This window comes from Homarus americanus, unplaced genomic scaffold (assembly GCF_018991925.1).
Source record: "Homarus americanus isolate GMGI-L3 unplaced genomic scaffold, GMGI_Hamer_2.0 scaffold19117, whole genome shotgun sequence".
NCBI lineage: Eukaryota > Metazoa > Arthropoda > Malacostraca > Decapoda > Nephropidae > Homarus > Homarus americanus.
The window spans coordinates 1,157,351-1,179,075 of NW_024754704.1; the positions used below are offsets into that span (position 1 = coordinate 1,157,351).

The 21,725-nt window shown below is 36.8% G+C and overlaps 1 protein-coding gene across 1 annotated transcript; it reads right to left on the reverse strand.

The window, feature by feature from the left end:
- Positions 1–12,831: 12,831 nt before the first annotated feature.
- Positions 12,832–21,460, reverse strand: LOC121855978 (serine/threonine/tyrosine-interacting protein B-like). The gene is made up of 5 exons (XM_042351200.1): positions 21,208–21,460; positions 18,916–19,041; positions 17,957–18,054; positions 16,708–16,896; positions 12,832–14,947 (listed from the first exon to the last, which is right to left on the reverse strand). Exons 2-5 carry the CDS (start codon positions 19,009–19,011, stop codon positions 14,731–14,733), a joined length of 600 nt encoding a protein of 199 aa, XP_042207134.1. The 5' UTR covers positions 19,012–19,041; positions 21,208–21,460; the 3' UTR covers positions 12,832–14,730.
- Between the last annotated feature and the right edge of the window lie 265 nt (positions 21,461–21,725).

Sequence of the window (21,725 nt, forward strand, 5' to 3'; positions counted from 1 at the left end):
ACTGGTCACCTTCCCTGGGCATGGCCACCTTTAGTGGGTAGTTATGTAAATAAGGTAAAATATTTTGGCTTTTTTTTTTAATTTGTGGTTTGTTCCCTGTTTTGGTTAATCAGCTTATCTGGACCCCCCCGTTTATATTCTGAATTATGAAGGATCTAGCATACAGTATAAAGACTCTTGAATGCCCTGAATAAAGGATCTGGGGTCAAGAAGATGTAATTTTTTTACTTGTCTTAACTAATTTTTTTTAAGTTAATTTTGCAAGCTTAATTACAGTACATTATGGCAGTACAGTACTGTATTGTACTTATCCTGATTTATTGTGTTTTTGCTATTCTACATATACTGAACTGTATTACTGTAGTGAAACAAATTAATTTACAATTACTATTCCAATTTCAAGGTTTGGCAGAATTTGAGATAAGTTGGATTTCTTATCTTGGGTTAGATTAAAAAGTTAGCTTTGGGTAGGATTTTGACAGTATTTTGTGGGGAATTTTTTGCCCAGGTTATGTACTGTATTATATATACTGTACAGTATAATATTTTTGCTCCCACCACTACTGGATGAAGAGCATCAGTGGAGACATGCCTCATCCCTGCTATGATTATGATTGCCATCTCTCGAGGAACTACTCCACCTGTGGCCAGAACAATCCGTACAGACTTCCAAGTCAATGAGTGAGTGGGAGGTAAGAGATAGAGGGGGAAAATAAATGAGGGATAAAGAACAAGAGGGATTGAGGGAGGGGTTGTGGAAGGGAAGACCACTGACAAGGAAGGAATGCATGAGAGGAGTAGAGGGAGAGGGGTAGGAGCAGAAGGGTAGATAGTTAGGAAGAGTTGGTCTAACAGATTACACAGGTTACAAGAAAGTAACATTGAAGCTTAAATTTACGTAATTTACTTTATCCTCAACACCAGGTGATCAAACAGTTGGCCATTTCTCTGTTATGCACTGTTGGCAAGTATTGTACTGGCTCCAGAATGTATCTGAACTTGCACCAGTGTTGGTCAAGTCTGGTCATAAATGAGTTCATACTTGGTGCCATCACAACATACTCTGGCAAATCATTCAAAGGGTTTACAACTCTCACTCCAAAAAAAGAGCTATAACAATTTTCTGTACTTGTGGTTTCTTTAACTTGAGGTTGTCGCCTATAGTGGATGCAGGCACTGACTAACTCCAGATGTGAGTACTTAACAGTAATGTCCCCAGAGGCGCTTATAAACTAATATTAAATTACCCCTTTCTTATTTATAATATAGGGTAGGCATCCACAGGTTAAAATGTCTTGGAACCTGGAGTGCATTCACCAGTCTGGTGGCCATCTTTTGGATGTTCTCAATCAACTGACAGTCTCTAGTGTATCTTGGTGACCAGATGGGATGACAGTACCCCAAGAGAGGGAGCACAACACTTTTCATCATCAACAACATTTTATGGCCATTTTCCACTTTGAGGGACAGACCATCCAGGTAAGTGAGCTCTCTTTGTACAAGCCCTAGTCATTTATTTACTCACTTTACCTTCTTCTCACAGTGGTTCAAGAACTTCAGTTCATTTTCAATATGTACACCCAGATCCTTTTCACATTTGGACTCTATTATTGATTTTTCTTCTTAATATTGATATTACTTAGGTGCATCCTCTTGGATTTTGTACTGTTGACCACTCCTGATGCCCAAAGAGATCTTCCTGTAACACTTCACAGTTAGTTTGGTTCTTAAATTTCCCTGAATAAATTAGCATTGTCCATGAATATTTACCGTATATGGAGGAATAAATAGAATTTGGTATATTATTTAAAAAAAAAAAAAAAAAAAAAATCCCAGCACACTGCCTGTGGTGCCTCACTTGTCACACGTGACAATTTTGTGCCATTAATCACCATACACTGCTTGCAGTTGTGAAGAAAGTCTCTGACCCATATCACGATGTTCCCCCAAACTCTGTACCCTTAACAGAATTTTCAGCCCTTCATGAGATATGTTATTGAATGCCTTGGCAAAATTCAGGTTTATACTGTAATGTAATTATTGCCAACACACTCCGGGACCTGTGTCCACATATCCACCATCTTAAGTAATTGCGTCAAGCAGGAGTGTCCGGGCATATAACCGTGTTGGCATTCCTTTTCAAGGTTGTTCCATTGTAGCATTTTACTGATGTCAGTTGGTTCATGGTAAAATATCCATTGCCTACTTTAGCCACCTTAAAATTCCAGGACTAGTAAATCACTCATATTTCAGTCCCTTGCTGGCTCTTGAATGTGGCTGCAGTTAAGCTTTTCCCAGACTGCTTTTACAAAAGCTAAATGTTAAAGCTCCTTTGTAACAGTTAAAGGATAGTCAACCAGGAAAACTGCAGCTGTAGTTGGAATTTGAGTTATGGTACAAAACAATATTCTCATGTTAAAGAGAACAAAAAATTAATTGTACATGAAGATTGTGTTCTGGAGTCCTAGAGGTTAGACCACAGGAGTGAGATGGATCCTTAATCATCCTGTGACATGCACAAAATACTGCCTTTGAAAATGAATCATAGAATTTAAATATCTTTTCCTTAGTACAATTTGGTCATAACACTGGGGAAGGTAAAACAATTATAATACATTTCAATATTTATTGTAAAATTATATAAAACTTCTTGAGTATGAATTTCCCAAGTAAGAAGACTAACAAGACAACTCCTTTGCAATATGAAAGAGAGACTAGGCTTCACCAGAAAAGAATTCCATGTAAGCACTGTCAAAAGACATACCACCATTAACATTTTTGTACTTTGCAAGTTTACACATAAAATGAACACCAATATGTTGGCCACTCTGTTACAGTTAAACAACTTGAATTAATGGAGCTCCAAGTCTCATTTTTCCCTAATATAATTATCTTAGTAAAAATACCAAAGGTGTCATCAAGGAGGTTTATTGATAATCCAAGATACTGCAATTTATCTGCAGCAAAATGATCAGTGTTGTTACCACACACTTATGGGTAATATGTTCGGGCGAGGGTGTGTACTGTATACCAAACCAATACAACACCTACTGTAGAATAAGATTAAAGCACTGTATCCTTAAATAAGACTTTCTAAAAAGAACTTTTGATCAAGCAATAGAAAGTGCTAAATGAGTACTGTACACTTTCCCTTTGAACAGCACTCTGGATATAAAATCTCTTCTATTTAATTCTCCATTTCAAAAATACTAAAATTAAAAAGCACAGCCACAATATCACTCATACATGTCAACAAGAGAGTTTAAAAAGTTTTTCCCGAAGACGGTCTGGAACACTACAAAGCAATATACAGTACTGTACAGTATACCACTTTATTTTCTTAACATTTGGCCTAAATTTTCCTATCCAACTATAGTGTAGAAGATACAAAAATGATTGTAGGAAATTATTGTAATTTCTTAAATACTGTACCATATCTTCATGAATGTTTATACTGTATGTACACATTTTCTTTTATGAAAAAAAAATCCTGCTCTAACATCATCTTGTTACTGTACATTATACCTGTACTGTAGTGCATTCTAATAACAGACACACCCAGCCAGTTTAGCATTCTGTGCACACACTGAATAACTACCAGTAGTTTCACATGCTTATATGTACAGGTAAAAATATTTCAACTACATTTCCTCACCTTATATCATGTTAAGATTATTTGGGTAACCACAATCAGAGCTGCTGCATAACCTCTGAATATGTTCATACAAAAGAATATGCCAAAGAAAGTGATATTACCACTCCAGAAGGTAGTTTTTGGGCTGCCAACCCCACCATCTGTACCTTTATTTTAACCAAGAAAAAGGCAAAACAACGTACAGTACAATTTTTTGTGTGTGATTGAAATGAAGAAAAGAAAAAATTATCCAAACAAATACTGAAAGAAGGGGAACCAGGCTAACCTGCCTCCGAGTGAAATTAAATTTATGGGCAAAGGAAATTTTTCTGTGAACAAATGAAAGGGAGAAAACTACTAGGTTTGACAGAGCTGACGAATAATGAAATATGATGTAATACAGGAAGTCACTCCTAAAATTTTATGGATTAGACTGAAAGGTACCACGAATTGTAGAGTGGACAATGTTTGCATACTGTAGCCTAGTGTGTAGTATAGTGTTAACTGCATGTATACATGCAGAGTGGACAATGTTTGCATACTGTAGCCTCGTGTGTAGTATAGTAATCACTGCATGTATACAATGCTGAAATTTACAGAAAAAAGTGGCGTCAAGGAGAGGCCTAACGAAAAGATGGTCCATTAAAGACAAACTGGACATTCTCAACAAACTTGAGAAGAATGTGGCTGTGGAAGTGTTGATGGAGGAGTATGGAGTAAGCAAGTTGATTATCTATGATGTTATATATGCCAAGGAAAAGCTGAGAAGGCAAAAACAGAAAGGTATGGTAGGTGCAGGTGAGGAAGGTAGCCTCACCCATACTCGTATGGGTGCCTTGAAGTATGAAAAACTGGATGCTGCAGTGTATGACTGGTTCACAGCAGAGCTCCATGATGCCACCCAGTGATTTGCTACGCTGCTGGATACGTCTGACTTCCATGGGAGTTTTGGTTGGCTCTACAAGTTTTATAGGAGGCACAGGATTGGCAATAGGAAATTGGCTGGCAAGAGTGCTAATGCTGATGTGACAAGTGCCCAGCCATTCAAAGAGGAGCCCCAACAACTCATCCTTGAAAATGACATCAACAATTATGAAATGTACAACGTGGATGAGACAGGCCTTTTCTGGAAGTTCCTACCTAATAACGCCATGGCAATCTGGCAGGAGAGCAGCATTCCTGGACTCAAAGCCAGCAAGCAGCATGTATCAATGCTGCTGGTACCTACAAAATTAAACCCATGGTGGTGGGAAATGCCCAGAGGTCAAGAATGCTGCATAATTCCATGGATAACCTTCTTGTGTCCTGGCAAGGCAGCAAAAGGCCTGGTTCACCTGGGAAATATTTGAAAGCTGGTTCCACCATGTCTTCGTCCCTGCTATGACCGAGGAGGTCGTGGGTGACTGACTACATGTGGATGCTGACGATCCTGGCTATGGTCCCTTCACCCAGGAGGAAATAGCAGCTGGTGTCATCAGGTCCTTTGAAGGACAGGAAGATGAAGAAGTGGAGGAAATTCCCATCACGACTAGTCTCAAAGAGGCGAGTACATATCTGGACGGTCTCCTGAAATTTACGGCCACCACTGACATTCTCCACTTCCTTCCCTTTTACCAAAACTTTCGGGAGATGAGAGCATTCGCTATTGATGAACTGCAGAAGAGGACCAAGATGAAATTCCGTAAGATTGGGAACGACTTCCCCAAGGTTCCCACTCCAGGCCATCCTGTATCATCATATCACCATTTGCCCTGCCTGTATCACAAGCTCAAAATGACAGCATCTGCTGGTGAGTACAGAATATACAGTACAGTACAGAAGTAGTATAAATTATTTTCTTTATTAGTATTGATGTGTACAGCAGTTTTTGCATAAATAAATACAGCTCTGTGTCTGTCTGTGGGAGATGAGTAGTTTAGACTCTCGGTAAACTTCCCTCAACACCCAGAAACAATCCAGGGATGTGAGATAATATCTGTCCACGCAATATGTGCAGTTTAGACTCACGCCCGTGTTATTAAACAACATCTTCCCTTGAAGAGGGTCGTTGTGTTTCAACTCGAGTTTCAAACTTAATTTAAATTTAACTAATTCCAATATTATAAATTAATTTATAATATTGGAATTACAGTACTATAGTTAATTTTACCGCCACACCACCCTGCTAAGTACTGTACTGCGGTGTCCCTCAGAACTCATTTAGTTTAAAGCTCGAGTAGAAACAAGACTCTTTTCAAGGGAAGATGTTGTTTAATAATACGAGCGTAAGAAACCTTTAAATTAGTGTCCATCCGAAATATCTCAATCCCAGGAACTTTCCTGCACCAATTATTCTGACTAATGGGGATATCACCACTGTGCTGTATATACAGGGTGATTCAGCAAAGAGTACTTTAAATTGGAGGATGAAATCCTTGGGTAATTCTAAACCACAATGTCTCTATGGTAAAATGTCAGACTGCATAGTTTCCATGTTACAATACATTTAAGATGTTGTATTAATGAGAGTGAATTTGATGTGAAAACCCCATAGGTTTTTGTAATCATTTATTCACAGATGTCTTATGTACAGCAGAACAGCGCGATATGGATGGCTGACACAGGTTGTAATGAAGAGGGGTCACACTGTAGAGATCAGTGAATAAATGATTACAAAAACCTATGGGGTTTTCACATCAAATTCACTCTCATTAATACAACATCTTAAATGTATTGTAACATGGAACTATGCAGAATCTGACATTTTACCATAGAGACATTATGGTTTAGAAATACCCAAGGATTTCATCCTCCAATTTAATGTACTCTTTGCTGAATCACCCTGTATATAAAAAAAAATTAGATTAAATACAATTCCCAGAAGATGCACTAATTTTGTAATACATTTTTCTGGAATTTCACATAATCATCATTATTATTCTCAATACAGTACAGTACAGTACAGTAGTATTAAGCTAAGAAAGATTTGCTTCATTGAACCACCAAGTAGAAAAACAAAGTCAATGTGACTACAGTTTGGAAAACATTGATGAAGTTTAGAGGCAGGAAAGTTCAAATTCATTCTTCATGAATGGACTAAAGACCAAAGAAGAATTTTGTCTAAAAAAGAAAACAATTGAAGTATGTATACCTTTGTCTTAAGAACCTGATTAATCTTGATATTCATAATGGCACAAACAAAAATATTATCTAATACTTTTAGAACAGGTCAGAGGCAACTAACTAAATCTTACTGGTAATTTTTCTTACTACTGTATTCTATCAATTGTTTTAGAACATCAGGAGGATATGATGAGAGTCTAATTCTCCATGTTCTATACATCTTTTACAACACAGATGAATAGTATACTAGATACAACTGGTTACAGTTATATAGAAGCAAGACCATATTACTGTGAAGGATTGATGAATTTTAACATACCACTAGACAAAGGGACAAACAAGCCACTTTTGATATCTTCTCTCCCATATGAAGGCTGCTCATTCATAATACTGTATATGGCTGGGTTCAATGATTATGTTTAGTTCTTTACTATGGCAGCTTAAAAAACTTTCAAGGATTCATATCAACCTTTAGTGAAGACTAATATTTAATGTACTGAGAAGACAGATTTCTTACATAATTGTAGTGGGAGGAGAATTAAAGTGTTATTATTATAAAACAAATGGCATAGCCACTGATTCTACAAAATCTGAATTTAACAGTAACACTCATTAATTTTTTTCTATTTACTGAATTCTTAAGTGACATACTACACTAGTATTATTACTACAGTACTTGATTGGTGAGTGCTGTACCTGTATTGTATTTCTTTGGTAAATGTAACTCTGTTAACATATATTAAACAGGATACCATAACCCCCATACAGTATGTTGTTTTTGTCATTATACTCAAGAACTTATCTCAAATTTTTAGTATCTTGGGATGTCAAATTGGTAATTACTAAGTAAAATTTTTGCTGTCTGTTTTCAAAAAGAGGACTGATCTTGAAATACCTCTTTTCTGTTAATATAACGGAACTTAATAAGGGGATATGAATCCTTAGACAGGACCTTCCTAAAGTTGTTTATGGTTAATCTATCAATCCATTTGGATATTGTGTGTTCATCACCCTTCCCTTCCCCTTCCTCTAAACTATCAGCCTCAAATAAGGGAACTTATGAAGTGGTTGCCTTGAAAGGTCAGAGGTCTCATTAATATTGTGACTGAGAAATCTAAGTTGAACTGACCTCTCACAGATTCAGTTCCAGCTGACTAATCACAATCCTAAGGAAGACCCTCAAGATGATTACATTACCCCTTCCCTGGTGACCCATCAACAAACTAATGAAATGACCAGGAATTCAAATTTACCTTTGAGAACCTAGACATGAAACAAAACTGAGGGTAAACAACTGTCTTCAGCTCAAACATTTAGGACAAAACCAGAGAGGAATAAGTAAGTTTCCAACAAGATTAAGAGGAAACCAATTTAAATTTAGTCAAAGTGAATCCTTAAGGACTGTCTGACTGTCAGGATTAATATGGATATAGTACACCTATCTCTAGGACGGGGGTTCCCAAACCTGGGGTCGGAAGGCTCATTAGGAAGGGTCGCAAAGAGGTCATGGGGTCGGTGGGGTCCTTTGGGTCTGCCAGTGAAATTATTTGGGGTCGCACTGGATAGTTGACAACACTGGATGGGGTCGTGCTAGAAAAAGCTTGGGAACCCCTGCTCTAGGAGATACAGGGACCAAGCACCATTATATGATGTATAACTCCATAATTTAGAAATTTGGATCTCTCTCAGCTGGGTACCCATACACAATCAAACAAACTAAATATACCCCCAATGTGAATCAGCTACCCTTAGGGCAGAAGTCAAGCACTGTTCCCATATATCACCTGTGAGTATTACATATATTACGGAATCACCCGGCTTAATTTTGTTATCACATATTTGACTTTATTAACTTATTGTATTTAAGAATTCCTACTTTTTGTAATGACAGAGTCCTTTGTGTATTAAATATCTATGTTCATTTGATTATCGCAAAACTAAGTATGGGGACTACAAAGCTGCCAATGGAGCAAATTAAACAAAAATGTGCTCTATGGGAAGCCTTCATTATTCAAGTAATTAATGACCACCTAATCCTATTGAAAATATAAATGTAAATTAATAAAGAATGCACCTTTTTTAGGGAGATAAATGATTTCCTACAACCTTAAGAAAAATGTATAAATATTATACGTAATACTTTTGGTCCGGTCCAGAGCATACACCATGGTAATAATTTATACAAAATAACATGCTGGTTAGTTATTCTGAATTACAATAATAATCACTTCAAATTCAAATAAGAAGGAAGCCCTAATTCCAAAAATATATTCACGCTTATGCACCAGTAACAGTAGAAAATCTGTGATGAAAAGCTGGAAGCCTAAATGTAAATGCTCATCACCTTCATTTTTCATATGCCCAAAAATCATCAAGTTTTGTATACAGTACAGTACATCTTGGACAGTATTCTAGGCTATAGTCTCTTGCAAACATATCTTACCCTTCTTGAAATAAATGGCTTCCAGATTTAAAGCTATGTGCCTGGGGAAGAATCTACCAGGGGCACCTTGTGTCTGTTCACATTCCTATCTGTAGGCAATCCCTGTATTCTCAAAAAACCTGCCTATATATCTTTAAGAAACATTTCCGATGAAAAATTTAGAATACAATTGCCATATGTAGAGATAAAAGAGAGAGCATACTTCAAAGGGGGGATGGAAAAAGAGAAGGGTAAGGAGATGGAAGAATATGGCTTTAGGATGCACTAGGGCTCAGTATCCAGGAGCTAGCAGTGTGTGTGTGAATGAAGAGAGAACATGGTATTAATTGACCTCTAGGGAGGGACATGTGGCTGATTGATGAGGTTAGCATGTGTGTGAAGCACGAAGGTACACCAAATTTGGGACCTAGTTGTGGATAGGGAGTATAGTACTAGAGAACAAATTTATACAGCAATAAGAATACAGTACAGTAAATGAAAGAAAACAAATTAAGAGAAACTGTGTTATCACTGCTTTTCCTTCCAGCTACCTTGTATTACGTGGGAAAAGCCTTGAGAGAAAGAAAATACATCGTCGTTTTACAGCCATTTTCTGCGCTTACATTGGTTAACTGCAGTTACCTGATGGCAGGTATATTTTGTTATATGTTAGCTTGTTATACCTGTACATGTACAGCTCCTCCCTGACTTATGACGGGGTTAGGGACCCAAATCCAGGTCGTAAGTCGAAAATGCTTAAATAATACATAGAAAATCTAAAATGGGTGTCTCTTTTTCTTCTAAGCACCTCAAAACTCTCACTTTTAAGCTTGCCAGCCATTTTAAAGTGAATTACAAACGAAAAGTTTCTATGTGTACTGATGCTGGGACTCGAAAATACGCAATTTGACAAAATTTTGGTACGACTGAAGCAGGTCGTAAGTGCGAGTGGTCATAAGTCGAGTAGGTCGTAAGTCGGGGAGCAGCTGTATTCATATTAATTTTAAAATAAGGTATGTCTGTTGAGTACAGTACTGTACAGTACAGTGATATCCCCATCAGCCGGAACAATTAGTGCAGAGCACTTCCGGGGGATGAGAGATTTCCAGTTAACCAGACGACTTTCTCAAACCCAGAAAATATTCCTTATCCCCGGAATATTTTCCGGTTACTGGGAAAAGTTTCTGAGTGTCTAAACTAGACATCTTGCACACGCAGACACTAGCCCACTTCCCCAGAATGTTTCTGGGTGCTGGAGATGTTTTCCTTGAGTCTAAACTACCGGAGCCTGTAAATGCAGTTCTAATTGAGTTAGAAACTCCATTTCTTTACTATAATAATCCAGAATAGATTATCTAAAAGCTTGGTAAAACTAATATATTTGAAAAATAAAATCTATATGATATGGGCGTGAATGAAACTGTGTGTTACAGCAAAGACTGGTATTTTTCACTCCCTTGGAGCTGTGGGGGATTAGTGGGTTTCATGTACCTGGCCTGATTCAATGTCAGGTTGAGGTAGGGTGGGGGATTAGTGGTCTCATATTACTGACCTTCTGATGGAATGTCAGGTCAGCCTTTCTTGGGTGGGGGATTAGTGGGTCTCATGACCTGAAGATGTCTTGAATAAACACAAAACCTAAAGTATTTTTAGAGAGATTGTGATAAGTACAGATATAAGTATGAATGAATATCCCTTCAACATTACCGGGTATGTTACATAACATTTTAAAATATGGAGTGAGAAAGGTGTGGGTGATTAGAGAGTTGGAGTGGAAATGAGTGTTGCCAAGTGCTCCTCAACAGCTGATATTTAACTTGCTACCATGCAGTCACACACACACACACACACACAGATATGTCTTAATTCCCTTGCTGAGGGTGTGAGAGTGGAGTTGAGGTGTGCCTGTGGTTGTTGAAGGGTGTGTTGACGGACGTAAATCTTTTTGGGGGGCGATGGGGGAGGGTCACGCGGTCACTTCCTCACTCAAGCGTGGCTAATTGTGATAGGGAGATGAATTTGATACCATAATGATCCTAATAAATTCTCTACAAAAGGTTTCCAATAAGATATCCTAAAACAAAATATTTCTATATGATAGTGATGGGAATTCCCTTCTTTTATAAAAAACGTATGTTGATACCAGTCAGTAAAATCAGTTCTAATTTTGTTAGACACGCCATATTTTTATCAAAATAATCCTGTATACTTTATCTAAAAGTTTGGTTAAATAAATATGTTTAAAAAACAAAAGCTCTATATGATACAGGCATGAATACAGGGTAGAGCTGTTACTTTTATCCTCTTCACCACTGATCGACTCGTTAGTCGCATAGGCGATCGTCACATCTCTGGTACACACTTCACTCAATTGACTGTAATACATAACTAATTATGTCTTAACACTTGTGATGAAGGGAGATTATTGGGTCACGTTACTAACCTGACCCAGTGTTGGGTGGGGGATTAGTGTCTTTTTACCTGAATATATTTTGAATGACATTATTCTTTACCTATGAGGTATATACATAGTACTATACTGTATTGTATATGAAGGGTACATGTATTAATAAGCACAGATTATTACAGTAACATATCTGTACTAATTAATGAAAAACAAATAAACAATATTGTATCATGAAGAGCGAGTACAGTAGACAAACAGTGAGACACCCTTGTGGGAGTGGGGTGGCGCAGTCACCCCCCCCCCCCACGGAGGTTAGATCAACACAAAATGTCACTGACTTTACTAACAAGATTATAACTTGTATTGCTGGAATTCTTGTAAGATAGCGATTAATTTGAGTATAAACATCCATTATTTTGCACCATACATAATAATTTTAGTAATTAACTTAGTACATTTGAGTACAGGTTATGATAATTTATGTGGTTGCAGTTTCAAAGCTTTATGACATCACTAATGTATAATGGTCTCCATATTCCCTGGTTTATTCATTGATCAGATGTCTAAGTGCAAAAGTAGCCCTGTTGATCTATCATGTATCAATTAAATTAAAAAGAGAAATTACCCCTTGTATAAAGTAAAATGTTATAAGACAATGGTTTAGTAGTGCTGTTAATGTGTGTGCTGTGTAAGTGTCTTGGCATGTCACCTCGCCACCTGACTCCTGAACAAACTCTTCATCAACTTCTTTAAATCCTATAATGTGCTTGGTAAGCTCAAAACACACACACACACATGGGAATTAAGACAACATTCATCCAGTGAGGGTCTTGTTGTGTGACTGCATGGAGGCAAATTAAAAGATCAGCTGTTGAGGAGCTTATCGCTTGGCAACGCTGGTGCATGTTACCACTCCTTTCCACTCCATCTCTCTAATCACCCACACCTTTCTGCTTTCTCATTCCATATTTTAAAATGTTATGTGATGTAATGTTGAAGGGATACAACTTTGCTCATTTATACTTATACTGTACTTATCACAATTTCTCTAAAATTCAGGTACTTTAAGTTTCGTGTTTATTCAAGACATCTTCAGGTCATGAGACCCACTAATCCTCCACCCAAGAAAGGGCAATCTGACATTCCATCAGAAGGTCAGTAATATGAGACCACTAATCCCCCACCCTACCTCAACCTGACATTTAGTCAGGTCCCCCCCAAAAAATACAAATAAATAAATAAATAAATAAATAAATACAAAATAAATACTTTAACTTTCATCTTTATTCAAGATATTTTTCGAAAATTCTCTTGATTTTCAACCTCGAAAAATTTGTTCCTAAAGCCGGAAATTTTTGGAAAATTCCGGCTTTGGGAATAATTTTCTGAGCAAATTTCAATTCCGGCTATCGGAGATTTCCAGGTTTGAGGGATTCCGGCTAACGGAGATATTACTGTACAGTATACAGTAGAGAACATTACACTATTCTTAAGACAGTGTTAAGTTTTTCTCATGCTGGGCTTCCCAGTACATCAAAACACATGTTTACTGTAAAAATAATGAATTCCTTTCGAATCATGAGGCAAGTGGTAAAAATATTCAGAATTGTATGACTATTTCAATTGTTTGGAAAATTCAATATTTTGCAAAAATTCAATCAACTCACAGCCCTGACAATATCAAATTAGCAAGTGTTCAATTTATATATAAAGGCATGGAAGTAAGAGAAGTGTTGGGCAGAGAGCATGTCGGGGTAATACTCAGATGGTGTGGACATATTGTTGAAAGTAAAGTGAAGGTTTGGTAAGAAGAGTGTCAAATTCAGAGATTCATTGTACGAAGGAGGGGGTGGGAAGACCAAGAAGGATATGGAAGAATGGGATTGAAGGAAGTGTGGGGATGATCATCCAAGTGGTAACAAAGTGATTTAAGGTGGAAGGAAGCATTGTTGATGAGTGATGCTGGCTTGTGTGTAGCAACAGGGAAAAACCAGATTTTGAGCTTCTTGTGGAAGAGGAGTACAGTACCAAAAGAGCACACATCTTTCATACCAGTATGAATGAACCAAGGGCAAATGGAAGTACTGTACATTATTGGTTTTCTTTCCAGCCATCCCACTTTAAGTAGACGCACAATTAATCTCTCTCTCTCTCTCTCGAGTTAGAGCCACATTGCCTGTCTCTCTGAGAATCAGAGCTACAGTCAAAAGGCATTATCTGACTGATCCTCCAGACAGACAAGCAATAAGTGGTTGGTTGACAGATATACAATTACCCGAAAGTGTCTGTGAGCAAAGAAGGAAAACTATGAATAAGCCAATCACTTAGTTATGAGAAAAGATAGATAGATAGATATCTAAAGACAAAAAAGATCAGTACACTTGTCACTAAAATTGAGTTTTGACAGCTGAGCACTGCACTATATTGGACACCCAAAAACTGTCTCACAATGTGACCAAAAGAAGAGATAATATTACCAAGGGTACTTAACAATTATATACAGTACTGCAAATTATATCGGGTGAGATCAGCAACGTGTGCTTAAAGTAGACAGATATGTGTAACTGCTTGCAATAGGGCTCTGTTTCAACTTGTGTTTTATTTATTGGCATAGTAATTAGTTTTAAGAAGACTGCTCCACTTGTGCTGATGCTTAAGACAGAACATGTAAAGAGAAAATAATATACTGTACCACCAAGTGAAGAAATTTATAAAAACAAAATCTTTGTCTTGACCTGAAGGAAGAATTTAGCCCCATTTAATACGAGCATAGGTAGAATGTCTGTTAGCATCTAATAACACCAATGACTTAAACTGCGTTTTTATACAATATCATTATGCAACTTTTTTATAAAAAATCTTATAAAAGTTCTCCTGTATTCAAAAATAAATAAACTGAATTTGACACTATAGCCAGAATCTACAGTCAGCATTCACAAAATGAAGTGAAATTAGTAACACGACTTTCAATTCAGCAATGAACATCTTACTACATTATTGGAATACAGTATTTAATCTATTCTTAAGAAAATAAAAAAATAAAATTTTACAAAAACTAACTCTTTACAAGGACCAATCATGAAACAGTCTAGTTCCATAATATTCCAATTATCACAAGTTCTGATTGTGTGAGAAATACCTTACCCATGTAGGGTTTATTGTTTATCAACTTATGGCTTCCATTGGTTCTGAGGAATCTTGATCAAAATCATCAAAGGTCTGGTCATGCTTTCTTTTAAGCTTTCCTTTTTCTTGGGAACACTGACCATAGAGGAGAGTCTGTTGAGCTTTGTAAATTGCCTCATATTCAATAAGCTGTTGCTTGAAGCCATCATTTGGGTTGATACAATATCTTCTGTTTTGCACAAATTCTAGTGCCTCCCTGAAATCAGATAATAACATTTTAAGTGTAAGAATCTTTATTTGTTCTTTACACAAACTGACTTGGTTATAATAACAATCTTGGAGGTTTAATCAGGCTTCAAAAGGTAGTAGAATAGTTACCTATGTAAACAAACTTTAACCACAGTTTACATCTGCACAACTGGTTCAATTATGAGAGGTGCATAATACAAGTGGGAGCCTTTTCAAATAAAGGCAGATTATAATTATCAGCACACAGAGAGATTTTATGTTGTTAAGTTTACCAGTTCTTTACTCAAAATGGAGGATTGATCCTGAAAACCTATCCATGTACTGCCACCAACAGGTGAACTGCAGGAATTCAGACATTTGAATGTGGGGAAAACAAAACACTGCATGGGCATACAGCACATAGCTTCTGCACACAAGCATCCCCCATAATATACTGTATTTGCTGTGTTAGAATGGTTTTATACTGATCACTTATTGGGTGAAATTTTTTTGTAATTACTGTATTAACTATTAACAATTAGTGAGAAGTGTAAAGTAAGTACCAGTGCATGGTAAAAAGAGGGTACAAAAGAGTTTGTCTCTTCGAGAGAGAGTCGAGACAACTAAAGGTGTTGAAAAGGGGGAAAGCTTAGTTGAAGTTGGCCAATCTTTGGGAGTTAACTGTTCCACTGTTGCAACTGTGATAAGATATAAAGTGGGAATTATGGAACGTGCAACAGGTTCAATGTCAATGCAGTAAACAATTATTGCATCTGGGAACAATTAATTATTTATAGCATTGTTTGAATGGGACTGAATGATCTGGTTTATAGACACATTTTCAGAAACATTCAATTTGTAAATTCAGGGACTGTATGTCTGATAGGGGTTTTTAGGGTCAGTGGTATCTTGTTTACAGTATAAAATATTTCATGTACAATATAGGATAATCGTGTTTATAAAATGATGTACAGTATACACGTACAGGTATCCTTCGCTAAACAAATAAGTTAAGTTGCGTGAATATTGGTAACTGATGGGAATTTAGTTTCAGCGTTGGTAACACTGTTCATAGCATTAACTGTTGTGGTGGTGGTCATGGCCAAGACACATTGGTGTGAATCTGGTGTCTTGCGACAAATTATGTCTAGGATTAAACCTAGTACAGTATTTCTCAAAAGCTGGGGTCAAGCTACATATGAGATTAGTTTATACACGAGTATTTACGATAGAAGTTATTTGTCAGAAGAAAATTGGTGTTTGTGATAAACATTTCACATGCTCTTCAGATTACCAAATATAAATGATAAAATATATAAAAATAATCCTTTTGAATGTTATTCAGTATCTTATGGTCTCATTTAAACCCTATTTCCATTATTACTTATGGCCAGAAATTCCCCACTTTGTGGTGATTTCCAGCCCACAATAGCCTCAGATAACGAGTACCCCTGTATGTGTAAAATTAAATAATTTTTTTTTAAATATAGGATGATGCAAAAACTCATCACAGGTTGAGTGTGGGCCAATGCCGAAAGGGAGTTAAGACTTCTCAAATCTTCCATAAAATAGATTACGTACTTCATAAAGCAGATTTTAGTTGACAGATACCTTTCTGTCTTACTACTAACATGCACTGATAAACAGCTGGCACACCCAGATTTACAATTCATTATCAAAAGAGTTTTTAAATAACTATATCATTGGTACAGTATTTAGAGAAAACACCCAGTTAAGCATCAAATCAAAGACTGATAACTTTTTTAAACATATTTTAATTTTACTCACTTATAAGTTAAAGCCCTTTTCTCCATGACATAAGCAACTACAATGGCTGCACTACGAGAAATTCCAAGGTTGCCATGAACGAGGCATTTTCCACCTGAAGCTAGGCATTCATCAATGAAACTCCGACACTCTGATATGTGAGATATGAGGTTCTGTGTCAAGTTGTCTGCCATATCTAGTATCAAGTACCTGTAAAAAAATGAGAAAAAAAAATTATTTTTGGATAAGCATACAGTTTATACTTATAACATTCATGAATAAGTGGGTGGTAAAAGTGACTGATGCTACCCAAGTAAAGCAGATGCAAGCATTGATTAAGTTTAGGATGCACTACAGAGGATCAACTGGGTTTTATAACTGAAAGGGAACTCTGCAAGATGTCTAAGTCATAACAGGGCTTCTGTATCTTGGGAGAGCATATGTACTAATAAGTATATACAGGAAGAACTAATATATAAGATTACTGAAACAAGTTCCTTAAAATTGTAAATAAATCATTTATTATATAAATATTCAGTATAATCCACAGCTTCAATATTACCTTCAAAGAACTTGTAATATACAGATGAGCCTATATTTTGATTCCTTTCACATCTTACTTCAACATAACAAAATAAAAGACATGTTGAGAAATGGCCTAAAATCAATACTGTATGTAACACAACTTCACCTCACTGTGTTAGACATTTAGGTACACTCTCTCTGAAATTCTTCCAGAGGTTAATAAATTATAAACCGAACACAAATGAAGGGCTGATCTTGAAATCCTATTTTTTGGCATAACCTTGGTCTTCCCCTCACCTTTCTACTATTCACCTCTCAATAATACTGTACAATCTTTGACTTGATATTCTCTCAATAAGTTCATAACACCTAGGCAGACTTTGATCTGCTTTCTGCCCAACACTTCTTGCACTTTCACATGTCATTTCTATATTTTTTATCCACTGTGTCCTATTTACCCCCACACATTACTCTTGGCCAAATCATTTCTCTTGCATCTAATTTGCTCCATCTCCATACATCCAAAACACAGAGCTCTACTACAATATATTGATTAATGTTGATTTAATTCTTAGGTTGATTAACCAAACTAAATTGTACTGTACTGTATTTATATATGTATAAACACACATTTTCATTTTTATTTCTTATGTGCACACAATGTAAAACATGCCTCTAAACTTGAAAGCTTGTATAAGAACAAATGATATGCATATAGTCTCTGTGTTTAAGATACTGTACTTACTTAATCTTGTCAGGAAAATTAGCTCGTACCATGTGCGACTCTATGTTCTGTCTGATGCATATGATGTGTGTGATCCCATGGTCTAGAAGTGTAGTGAACTGGAAAGCCAAAGAAATACATTTCAGTTTTACTTTAATAAACCATCTAGAAGGTTAACTCACAGGTATGTATAGTTCAAGCCACCCCCCCTCCCCTGCCACTTCTTTTGCTTAATTGAAAATTAATCTACAGTATATATATTTTTACTCTTTTTAGATCCTAGCCATGAATTGAGGTCCGAGGGTTACATCACCTAGACTTTCACACTGTAAAGAGTAGCTTCATCTTTCTGTAGGTTATAAGTGGTCAACAAACTCATGTGCTAAGGTAAGCCATTTTTATGATGCTAATACAAACTTAAGGAAACAATATACAGTATGTACAGTGCAAACAAATATTCACCTTACTTAATGTTATAGCACCTAGAAATGTAGTACTGTGTGTCATTATGAGATAACTGAAGCATCTACAATGGGCTTGACACTTGTAGGATATAGGCAGAGCATATTAGCAATTGACCATTCACTTGAACCTTCAACCAGGAACTACGGGTATAGAAAACATTTCTAGGCTGGATCAGATTAACTCTGATTCAAGATGGCAACCACTGGGTTTAACATGTTTAGGCAAGATTGGACAATCACATCTCCAAGACGGCCTTCTACCTTTCAGGCCAAACGCTGTACCAAGTCACCTTCAAATGACACCAACAGTGATGGGTGATATGATTGCCTAGGAAACTTAACACTAGACAGGGCTGATCAAAAGCTTGTAGGTGTTTATAATAATTTTCTAATCAAACCTTACTGGCATATGGAAGTGTCTACTACTAAACTGTACAGTATTTAGTACAGGATTATTGTAGGATAATTAAAAGTAATAGTAAGAAAAACTATACAGTAACATTGAAGCAACCTTACCCTGGATTTAGTAGCAGCACTATATGGGCCAAGAAAAAGCCCTGGAAGAATCTCTTGCATTTCCCGTCTCATGGGATAGAGCCAGTCTACTTCCATTGTCAAAACTTACCACCACCTTGCAATTCTCTGAAAAATAACACAAAAATGAGGGACTGATCCTGAAATCCCATACAAAGTCCAGCACAAACTGGGCAACTCATATATATAATCACCAAGTCTTGGGGTTGAAAACCCAGGGGTCACAGGACCCTTGACATATGTGGCTGTAGCTAAATCAGAACAATATCCCAAAATGAGCAAACTAATTATGAAAATCATTCTTTAAGTTAGTTAATCCTTCCCAAGGCAGCCTTATTCCTTGAAAAAGAAGATCTGGGAGACATAGGTTAACACAAGGCTGAAGGCTGATTCTTTGCTGCCACACTAGCTCATTGTACTTTATGATCATCATGTGTTGGCTACTAAAGAATATCTAGGAACAACAGCCTTAGATCCAGGTCACCTGAGCATCCTAAAGAGAGGATGGAGGGAATCCGAGACGCCCAATCTGTGTTCGTCTATAAAATGGGATATCAGGATCAATCCCTCATTATAGTCCACACACATCTCAGGTGACTCATTTACCTGAAGTTCAGCTTGATAAGTGAGGTAGGAGACAACAGCAGGAACACTCCCTACCCAGTGTAGTGCATAAAACTACACCTTTTCTTCTGCTAAGGGACATACAGCCATGGTCGTTTAATTGTTCACGAGGTACTGTACTGTACCATACTTGTTGATACAAGTTCTCGCCATAACCCAACCCCATCAATTCTGAACTGAAAATTTGGACATGGTGCACAGGAGAGCCATGATAGAAACAATACCCATTAGGTGATGCAATCAAGGAATGCAGTTGAACTACATGAACCTGACTACCACCTTTGTTATACAGTATATGACATACCATACATGTCCTCAAAGCCCTCATCTTAAACCTATATAATCAATGACCAGATACAATTCCCAAAAGTCACAGCGGCCAAGTGAGACCCATCCCTAATAGATCCAGAGTGTTCGAGGAAAACCTGTGATGTTCAGTAGGGTCACATTGGACTACTGGTACAGTATAGCCTTCTCATATCTGAACCAGGCAGGAATTGAATCACAGTGCTGAGGGGCAAGCACACTACTGCAAATCATTGTCAGTGTGTCCCAATCCCCTTGTTGTTGTGTCCTTCAGACTCCCCATTGTCATCATTCCACACTAAAGTGCTAATTTATACAGTATGGCTGGAAGGCTTGCCGTTCAAATTTTGGCCAGCCATTCTTCTGTTTCTGGCTTAAGCCCTTGGTTTTTTATCATAATGAACAATAACAGCCAAAAAAAAAAAAAGTATGCATGTTTACTTTTCTCTCTTCCTAAACAAGTAGAACAGTTGAAAACTTTACCACTATTAACAAAACTCAAGTTTCACCAGGTTATGTTATGTCTTGTTCCCCAAGATGGTGCTCATCATAAAATCACTGAATATTCAATGACATGTGCAAGGAGTTTATACCCAAGTACAGACTATGCTAACCTGATTTACATGTACAGTACTGTACCTGCAATAACAAATTACGAACATTTGTTCTGTGGATTATGATTACAATCAGCCTTGTGTCTGACATAGACAATGTAGGTACAGTATCTATAAAATATAAACAGAAACATAGAAAGTACAGGTAAACAACCAATGACAGTACCTAGTCACTGCAGACATATGAACAATGGTGAACAGTAAGTCATTTTGATCAAGGATTCTGAGCCGCTCTCAGCTATTTCGCGTGATCATCACACCCAATCGTGCAAACTGCCCAGGATGCATCGTGTGGAAGTATAGATGTTTTTCATACTCCACCCACCTCCCTCCTTTATCATGCTAAAAACATCAAATTTCTTTTATTTTACACCTTCATGTAAAGAAGTAGTTCAGGAAGTGAATTATTTTTTAGTGTTACATACAGAATCTCACCATTTTCTAATGTCTATTTTTTTTACTGTAGTTGGGCCTCCAATGTTTAATGTCGTCCCAACTGTAAGTATTTACTGACTTTAAAAATACTTTTATGACCTTGAAATTCTGGGAAAGCACAAAAGCAAAGATTTTCTTGACAACAAGTAATACCATGTATACCCATTTCTAATTTTTAGTTATACCTAGTACACTCACCACCCAACTCAACTGTTGGCCATACACACTAAGATCTGTGAAATATTTCACTGAGAATTTTTGTGTTTATCTGAAGGATCATTTAAGCCATACTTACCTGACTGGTGTAGGGCAGCAGGCAGTGTGGCCCCGAGGTCGTCCCCAGCAAGGACTCCCCACTACAGCTTGGCCTCTTTCTTCCTCGTCCGTTCATCTACTAACAATTGATGATAAGTCAACCTTACAGCTGTGACTTTTTGCTAAACACGTATACAGCCCTTGATACAAACACAATATTCCAAGGCTGTTGTTAATGAGTTAACTAGTGATATATGTCACAAAAATATAACATTGTCCTCTCTTGCACTCACTTGGTTCCAACAATTGTAAACAGTTCCATATATGTATGTGTTTAAATTGTGTTTATAAAATTAATAAACCAAATTGAGTTTATTGTAACAATTAATCATCTTTCAATACAAATAAGTCACTTATATAAATAAATAAAGAGTCTATGTGATGAAGTTTCCTTTATAAGACTTAAAAATATAACATCAAATTTACTTCTGTTTTGTTGACAGTGTTGCCATCAGGTGAAACTCTCAATTTGCTAAATACTTCTTTATGTTTGTTTAT